General features: G+C 38.6%; 1 protein-coding gene and 1 pseudogene across 1 annotated transcript; one reads left to right on the plus strand and one right to left on the minus strand.

Annotated features, from left to right (window-relative positions):
• Window positions 1-2,879: 2,879 nt before the first annotated feature.
• On the plus strand, window positions 2,880-5,488 carry LOC148904597 (uncharacterized; annotated as a pseudogene).
• Window positions 5,489-5,665: 177 nt separating this feature from the next.
• On the minus strand, window positions 5,666-7,567 carry LOC116303195 (uncharacterized). The gene has a single exon (XM_031712689.2). It carries the CDS (start codon window positions 7,227-7,229, stop codon window positions 6,153-6,155), a length of 1,077 nt encoding a protein of 358 aa, XP_031568549.1. The 5' UTR covers window positions 7,230-7,567; the 3' UTR covers window positions 5,666-6,152.
• Window positions 7,568-9,737: the final 2,170 nt, after the last annotated feature.

Consider the following 9,737-nt stretch of genomic DNA (forward strand, 5'->3'; position numbering starts at 1 on the left):
ATTTTTAAACATAATTGGAACTGCCCGCATTTAGTTTCTTAAAATTCTTGACTTGCTGTCGGTCATGACACTCCTCTAGGGAGACACCCGAAATAGCCGGCAGTTTAATTTTTTTCGGGGATTTTCCTCCACTAGATTTCAATTTGATGGATTTGGATAGACAGTAATAGGCTACTCAAAAACAGGGGAAAAATTCTTTCATTTTAAAAATCAAAAAAGAAAAACGGAAAAAAGGAGCAAAAGCGTGAGTAGGAATAATGTTTACATTGGTCACCCATCCAAGCGCTAACCCTCCTCAGACTACCTTGACTCAGTATCTTGAACGACAACGATTTATCCACTGGACCACGGTTCCAGGTGAATCAGTATAACAATAGCCTTGAAAACAATGCACCGAATAGACAAGACTTTTTAACATTATATTTTCAACCGATTCCGTGCGTGGCAGAGATGCAAGGGATTAGCCGATATGGTCTGGGGGCCGGCTGGTCTCTCCCCTGATGCTTCGGCTAGAACATTTTCTTGCGTAATTCGTACACCCAAGGGCAGAAGGATTTAATCGCCGTCAGGTCCGAAGTCCATACGACGCCTCAGCTCTGCGGATGTCTCGGGGGTATGGCAAAGTGGAATCGCATTTCGAATTTCTTTTGGTGGGTTCGAATTGCAATTTTATCCACATAAGATCTTTCTTTTTTTTTTTTTTTTTTTTTTTCAATCTATTTTTTATTAGATTTAAATTTTCAACAATAAGGCAATCTTTTTAGTGAAAAAAGATTTATTCCTATTCGGTTGTTTAAAAGCCTGTATAAGTTCGATCAGACGTTATCAGTCACTAAGCGATATCTAGTAGAGCTTTGCTTTCCTATCTTTCCTGACAAAGATTGCTGACAAGAACATTTACTGTACTTGCATTTACTATGCCCGCAAAGGACTAGTGCCATAAAGACTTCTTGCTACTATTGCGCATTTTCCCAAGTCGGTGTGACATGCATAACGCAAAACTGTTTAATTCATAGCCTAAAAAGGGCAGAACCTGCAATTATTTTAACATTAGAGAGTTTTAGATTTACGTTCACGGCAAACGTGAAACGTCAGTTGACCAGTAAAAAATTCTTTTAAATTACTGAAAAAGAATCGCAAAAAAGTCCAAGTAGTAGAAAAACAAAAGAGTATTTGCGCTTGGTGAGAAGGTTTGTAAAAGGTAAAGTAAAATACACGAAAACTATGAAAGCGTGGTCACGTTTGCCGTTTGCGGGGAGAAAAAAAAGTCAATCTAAAACTCTCTATTGTGTAGAGAACACCTTAAGGGAAAAGATCGTCTTAGACGAGTTAAACGAAATCATTCTTTTCTGTGAAACATTCCATTATCTGTTGGCTCACATTGCAAACTTCTTCAGCTGTACTATGCCTCTGTGCATGATACAGGCAATCCAGTGAACGCCTATAGGGCGTCTTGTTTTCTAAAGGAGGTTTAGAGGCCCTTGGAGAGACGCGGGAGATAACATCTGCTTCCGTCACATCGTGTACTGTGAAACTGGGTAATTGCCGAATCAAGCAGCATTGGTGCAACCAGCCCTCCAAAATTGTGACGTTTAATTTTTGTTCTCAGTCTAACAGTTAGTTAGTTCGGCTGCACGCAGGCGATACGAGTGAAAAACGTCTGCGCGTGCTCTGAATCCGTATGTAAATTATCCAAACACATGTAAATTTGACTTTCAAACATGCCTGATAAATTGGACTTCACAAAATGCAAAAACTTAGTGTCCATGCTTGAAACTTAAGGCTAATTCTTTCATATTGTGTTTGTTAATACAGTATCTTAGTCTGACAAAAGCATACTACTTTTTTGTATACTTGGAGAAAACAAACATTAATTTTCTCACTCAAACTCTTCAAAGTTCTTAGAAAACGTGCTGAAGTGCACGCATGCGCAAACGTTTTTCTCTAGTGTCCACGCAGGCTACTTTCAGTCAAGCTCTAATCATTTAATTTCTATTCAAAATGGATTTGCATTAATTATTCTTATATCTTATGCCACACACAAAGAAGATAATGTTACCCTGCAGGACACCGTTGTTTAGTACAAGGGCACTTAAGGATACCGTCTTATGCATCGTAAGAACGGAAATGACGTAATATGTGAAGTGTCACGTGAGATGTGTGTGCGTAGACACATTTTGTTGAGACCTGAATACGGGTGCCAGAGGCCGTGTGGGGCTTGGGGGCGAGAAAGAGCTGAATTGCCCACGTCTTATATAGTTGCGAAAATCTCTAATTCTACACAGGCATCATGAAGCCGGCATCATCAAGCCATTCAGGAAGCCTAATCAGATTAAATTCGACTTACGCGTCGATCGATTAATTTGTGTAATTTTAAACTCGTCATCATTAGTGTCATTCTAAAACCAAAGTTTATCCCGAAGTAACTTTATCTGAATCTGCGGTAAATTTAAATGCCCAAGAACGTGGGTGAAAATACTATTTAGTGACGTCAGTTGATACCACAAAGGAACCGGAAAAGCGCATTTCAAGTTGTGGGCCGTGTAAAATACCTTAAATTCATTTTCTTATTTCCTTTTTCGCTATGTTTTTTCCCTTATGTTGAACATCAGGATCCGGTTGTACGAAGGGTGTATGGCGCTATTCCGTGACGGATTAATCTTATCCATTGAATAAATTTAGTGCAATTTAAAATGTGAATAAACTTATGGTTCATTCGTAACCTTGATCACGTCCGGGCTCAGTGAAGGTCAAACACCACAGGAGATAAAATAAATGCGAGAAGTCATATCAAGCATTCGAGCAAGAGCACAACATCTAAGGATTCATGCTCGCGTGATTTTAGGGCGTGGTGAAGGCAAACTTCCGCAATAGCGCAGCGCGGTTATTACGTCACGAAATATGATACCTTTCGCGTGACTCAGACAAACAAACCATCTCAGTAGAAGAGGAATGACTGCAAATATAAATACTTCGTATCTAAATCCACTTAAAACAGCTACAAACTTGACTGAAAATGATGGAGTTCCTGGATCCAGGTTTGATGCTGACCCGGGAAACTATACTGTCTACCAGTTAAAGCGTTGGCTTAAATGCAGAGGCCTAAAAGTCACTGGAAAGCGTAGCGAACTGCTCGCACGTGTTCAGGATTGTATAAACGCTGGAAATTACCGCATTCTTGATCCGAGTATAGATGGAGGTAGGTGGCTCGATATTAAGGTATCCAAGGAATACAGCAAGGACGGAAAAATAATCAAAGAGCCAAAGAATAAAGTCCCTGAAATACCTACATCGGGCTGGAAAAACTTTCCATCCAATGACATACCGGCGCAGTTCAACTATGGACACGTTTATTTCTATGCTTTAGAATCACTTCCATCACGATCAGAAAGTGAAGTCGTAGATCAAACGTCTGATGATAGTGATGATGAAGCAAAGGGACACGGACTCGGACATATGACTGACAAGCCTTTCAAGAACGGACGTAAATATGTTGACTCTGGCTTCGTACACGACGTTACTGACAACAAGAACAGTGGTTATTATTTCCTTCGCGCGCACGTTTGGCCCTCAATGAAAACAGATCTTCCTCACAACGTATTGATAATTTTATCGATTCAAAGTGGCGCAGTTATACATGCATCGTGTGAGCCATGCAAAGCGTCAGAACTTGGCCGATGCAGCCACGTAGTTGCGGTTTTGCTGTTGTTATTAGACCACGTCAAAGAACACGGACATATCGTAACTACACCATGTACTAGCCAGGAGTGTTCATGGAACAAAGGAAAAAAGAGAAAGAAAAATCCCAAAAGACTCTCAGATGCCAAATATCCCTCCAAAAAAAAGAAAACACAAGTTCAAGTTATAGATTTCGATCCACGACCGCCTCAATACAGACAGGTAACATCGTCAATGACCAATAACTTTGTCTCTCGGCTACAATATGAAAATGCTAAGACCGGGAAAATTTCTATGTGGACGACACAACTGAAGGTTTCATATAATGATTACTCAGTAGACGATATTTGCTTGCCTTTGTTAAGAGAGAAGGTAGAAATCCTTGTTAAGAGCTTAACTCCCTCATCACTCACCCAACTTTCTGACACAGAGCAACAGAGCCAAAGTGAAAAATGGCACTCTGAGAGATGGCTTCGACTAACCGCCTCCAAATGCCTTGAAGCTGTTAAGATTGGAAAACTTGTACTTCCAAAAGTGCAGCCAGTCGAAGTGCGAAGTTTATATCATCTTACAAATGGAATATGGAGAGTGAAAACTACCAGTCTGTTTGGATGGCAAGAGGCTTAGAAAATGAAGCCGATGCTATATTGAAATACCAAGCTCAAACAAAGCATCAAGTTGTGGCATCTGGATTGTGGGTTAATCCCAAATACCCCTGGCTAGCATGTTCTCCTGATGGTCTTGTGGAAGAAGATGGTTTGCTAGAGATTAAGAGTCTAAAGGTTTTTCATGATCACACTATTCAAAGTGTGATCCAAGAGTCTGTTCTATCACAGGAAGTCATGAAAAGGCAGTGCTTTTACATAAAAGACAACGAATGTCTTTTAAAGCACAGTCATTCATATTACTATCAAACACAAATGCAACTCCTTGTAACAGAAGTGGAAGTCTATCGGGGTATCTTGAATCACTATTACATCTTCCCCAGCAGCAATGTTTCGTACTGACCATTTTGTCAAAAAAAAAACGACGAGAAAATATAAAGAAACTAGCGAGCGTAATGAAAACCGCTTTACATTTACTATGACCTTTGTGTTCTGTTTGTCTGAGTCATGCGGGGGGTCCGATCTCGTGACATCTATTTTTAGTATAACCGCGCTGCGCTATTCGCATCGCTTATTATTTTCCAAGGTATTTTCGTGCGTGACTACAACATTCTGTTTATAAATAACAACGCGTTGTTCTGACCTATAGATATAGTTAACCGAGGTATTCTAAGTCACTTAGATTGTGTTATAAACCAGATAGTGACACTGTTATTATAACTGCTTATCGAAAGGGCCAGCAGCGTTGATTAGAGATGTTAATCGTCGCAATGGTAACAGACCTTCGTCAGTTTTGAATAACATTAAGGAGTTTTCTTTAACACTAACTGATAAATGTGAACCCGTAGTTCGCAGTTCGATCTAGCCCGCTTTGACTACATTAGTTCTTGATGCATGATAAAACCTAAGTTAGAAAGAAAATAAAAAGGTATTCATACACTCGAAACAAACTTGAACTTGCACGGATCAAACAGGAAGAAAATGTACGAGGAAACGACGAGTGTCCGTTTGAAAAGTGCATGATAAATGATGGTGTTGATCGTTAGCACGCGCCTTGCTAAGGACCTGCCAACCAAAGCTAGTGACAGCGCTGTGAAAACAGACGCTTTTCCTACTTGGGTCAAGGGTTTTAAAGACAGGGTGTAACTATAAATCAGAAAGCGAAGAATATTAAAATCAAGAAGCGAGTTAGGAAACCGTGTCAATTTGTTTCAACTCTGGAATCTCTGGCGTGACTTTTTACCTCACCATGAATTAAATATTTATCCAAAAGTAATCATATGGAAAATAATAAGGAATTAGTGAATTTAAATATCAAAAGATTTTGGTATATATTTTACTCTACGCCCACTCAGTGTGTCAACAGACTAGAGACGTTTGCGTTTTGGCTGAGCTTTATAGTTTATATTTATTTTGGTAAACAAGACAGTATCGAAACTTTCTTCTATGATCAATAAGTCACTTCAAGGAAGTTTGTTAGAGTTTCATGTGTTAAAAACGCTATTACAATGCTGTAAATGTTCCAAAGATGGTCAAATACAATACACTACTGTTTTATTAAGGTTTCTCGTAGTTCCGAAGCCCAGCATGGATTGTATTTGAACTGCACTAGAGCATTTTAATGCGTTGTATACCTTTTGAACGACCTCTATGAAACCACAATTACAGCCTCAGCATGCATTTTACTCACCCTTCACACAATTCGCAGTAAAAAAGCCACAATACTCGTATTCCTAAAACGCTATTCAATCCATAATGTTTTTGACAAGTCTATAAATAATCTATATGTCTTCGAAAATAATTTATTCATACCTGAAGTAAAATTTTGTTAAATGTTTATGGCGTGCACGTTGTTGATGTAATGTGTTTTTAAAGCGATTTTCGCCGTACGTTAGCCTCTAAGTAACTATCGATATCTTGTTTTTGCGATTGACAAACGCCATAGTCTTGACTTCCTTGTGGACTTAATGTTTTTGCGTTGAGATTTGAGTGTAAAGGCACGACCAAATGTTCTATTACTGCAGCAGACTTGTTCCTAGGAACTGGGGTGGTCTGTAAGTCTCTTCCCACGACAATGGCGATATTTACAACAAATTCGTGTACCGTAGAATACTCGGCCACCACCTTAAGTAGAAGTTTTTGATACTTGGTGTAAGCCCCTACTAATTGAATTTCGCTGAGTGATGAATAAGTAGGCGCGTTTCTTCGATGTTTAAAGTACTCCAACCCTGTTTTAATAAACAATTCTGCGTCTTTCGGAGAAAGAAATATCAGCATCACCGCTCCACGTCCTTTAGCCATAAATCCATTCCGTGCGGCTTCTGACAGATAGAGGTGTATAGGAGCAGTATGCTTGCATATACGTAAGATAGACTTCATATGACAATCAATACTACCGTACCGACAAACTGTTCTGTGTTCTGGCCAGTGTAACTTTTTACACTCGGGTGAGCAGTAGTGAGTAAAACACGCCGAACAAGACTTGAACGTCAACTCTACTATCCCCAAAAGCTCTTCTTCTTTACGACAAAGAGGGTTTTCGCAGACGAATATTTTCTTTTCCATCATGCGAGGTGGTTTAGGTGGGATTACTCGCGGAGGCTTTGGCGGTGCTTCGGATTGTTTAGGTTGACTCCGTCTGGGTAAAGTGCTTGACTTGTTTTCATACTCTACGATAGGTTTTGGATTCGAGTTGAGATCCAAGTTCAGCGAATTCATCCTTAAAAAGTCGCGCTTCTTCACCGTTGCTACCTCTATCGATCCATCTGTCAAAACAACTGGCTCTACGCCATTACAGTGCGATTCCTTCTCACTCTTCTCCTCATTCGCCATTTCATAGACTTTGTGTTGGATTTTGGAAGGCGAGATAGGCAATATGTCATTATATTCGGGTGACTTACGATTTGATCTGCTACAAGCTCCCTTACCAATGCAAATGTACATCATAGCTTGACTGAATAATACTCAGACTCGATGATAAGAATTAAACTGGGCTTGGCATTTGCTCCACAAATCAATAACTTGACATTCAGATTTATACGTTCGCTGAATATTCCATCGCTTGTACTAAAAAAAAAGCCCAGCTGTGTATTAGAAAATATTCTAGTTCTTAGGCTGTTTCTGATTGGCAGTTTGATATTGAGACTTCAGGACTGTCAATCACGAAGAGAGACACTTTCAAACCCTGTTATCGAAACCATAGTTATTAACTATGTCAAAACTAAGAGTACACATTAATTTATCATTTGTGCTGTGGGAGAAAAAAGCAGTCAACACAAAAATGAGTCACTTTTTAACACGGTTCGCTGGCTACGGAGTCGAACGAGGCGTTTGGTTTGGAAATTTCTAGCAGTTTCTATTTATTATCATTTTAAGTTCCATATGTTTATCATTGCATTTCTGACCCAGATTGTTTACAAACATTACTAAAAAATATTTGTAAAATTTGATTTGGAGCCCAATAGTGCTGAAGCCGTATGCAAATTCGAGATATGGTTGTCAAATAGATATGTAAATAGCTTGTTATGGGGGCGAGTATCAATCACTACGCTCACGTCACGTCTGAAGATCGAGGTCTTGCCATTGACGTCATGAGTATCACCTCGGCTTCATTAGATGAGTCTTTTAGCCCGCGTCAATTGTAAATAGGCGGTTCCTATAAAGAGCTTTGCACACAACAACGAAATTATTGAACATCCTATACAAATTAACCAGCATTCTGAATTACCAAGAGACTATTACTAATATATTCTATGATGCGTATTGGAACAGTGAATCACAAAAAAAAATGTCGGAATTTGCATTTTGATGGCGCCAATAGTACGAGGCCCGCCGGTGATTGAGAGTGCTTTAATATATTTTAAATATAAATTATGGGCTTTATATTGGTCGAATATTCTAAGGTCATGCAATAGTTCAACCTCATATAATCTGAACGCACGTTCGCTTGCAAGCATGTTACACTAAAGATTGGTCTGTCAATACTTATGAAATTGTTCAGGCCTGTAGTTTTGAATAACTTGAGTGTAATTTCTCTGGAGAGATTCTTCAAGTTGTATCCATATTTATGTATTTTCTCATGCACAATAGCCTGCGTCACATCCGGAATTTTCTTCGTAAATTTTCTTCGAAAATACCGGTATTTTCCGGAAAATTCTGGATATGACACAGGCTAATGCGCAACCGTTAAACACAGAAATGATACTCTAGAGAATGACACGTGGTCGATTTGAAATGTGAAAACATTACACACAAGGTAATTAGGCCTATAGTGAATGCATGACAGATACATAGCTGGGTGTCAATTGGGTGATAACGATGAATTAAAGTGACTAGTAATTAAGTTGCAAGATTATCGAATGCACAATGTTAGCGTAATAATCATTAATACAAACTAGTACGAGTTATAATCAATTAGACTTTAAAAAACGAGGTAATAATATAAACTCAATAAACTTTTACTGCAGTACTAAATTGCCTCAATAATAACCGCTATTAAAAATAATATGCGTTAATAGAAGTTAATAGCTAAATTTTGTTTCACGGGTTTGAGTGAAAATCACTCTACTTCTTAGCCCGTGGCGAATGCATGTTGTGCTCGGCTTTTGGTTTTGAAATCATTACAGCGAGGCTTACAGATCCATAATTGAGCTTTATCATGTATTTCCAAGGATTTCTCTAAAACTCACAGAACAGAAAATATAACCGTAGCTCGAAAGAGCATGTTAAGATTAGTAAAACTATGAAGTTTGAAGAAAATTCACGTTCTTCATTAAAAATTCATATCTTCGCGAGTTTTCAAACTATTTTCATTAAACCTCACCGTCTTAATAATTATATACTCTTTCCAGCTATGGTAATTTCTGTTATACTAATTTCAAGATACCTGAAAAAAGCTCATTAACTACTACATCATAAACTTACTAGAGGCTTTGCATATCATCACGTGACGGCAGCCATGTCACACCACTTAACAAGACCAACTGACTTAACTTTCCTTTAATTCTTGCTTCGAAGGGAAAAACAAAATCTACTGTAACTCTTGAAATACTGGACGGATTTGCCTCAAACTCATCCCAGTCCCACAGGGGATCAATACAAACAAGTAAATTTTAAAAACGTTTCCAAATGCATTTTTAGATACGGTCATGATATTACGGAAGCTTCTAGGGATCTTTTTATGTGTTTCAGAGTGTAACGTCCGTAACGAAATTGTGTAACTGGTGTCCCAGAAGCAAAGCACGTGTGCCAAGCTAGAAGCTTTTGAGACTGTAATAAAGTTTATTTTTATTATTATTATTAACGTCCGCAACGTTACCATAAATAATTTTTCTGCAACTTTAAATCTAACAAATTTAATAACCATCAATTTCAATGTAACGTGCGCAACGCTGATTTTAACCCGTGCAGATTAAATCGATGTTAAAAACCGTTTTAGTATTACTTCCGGTCTGG

This window comes from Actinia tenebrosa, unplaced genomic scaffold (genome assembly GCF_029948245.1).
Source record: "Actinia tenebrosa isolate PJP-AT-01 unplaced genomic scaffold, QUT_ActTen_1.0 PGA_scaffold9__36_contigs__length_13948895, whole genome shotgun sequence".
NCBI lineage: Eukaryota > Metazoa > Cnidaria > Anthozoa > Actiniaria > Actiniidae > Actinia > Actinia tenebrosa.

Coding starts and splice junctions, on each gene's coding strand:
- LOC116303195 (XM_031712689.2), bottom strand. CDS start 7,229: ATGATGTACATTTGCATTGGTAAGGGAGCTTGTAGCAGATCAAATCGT.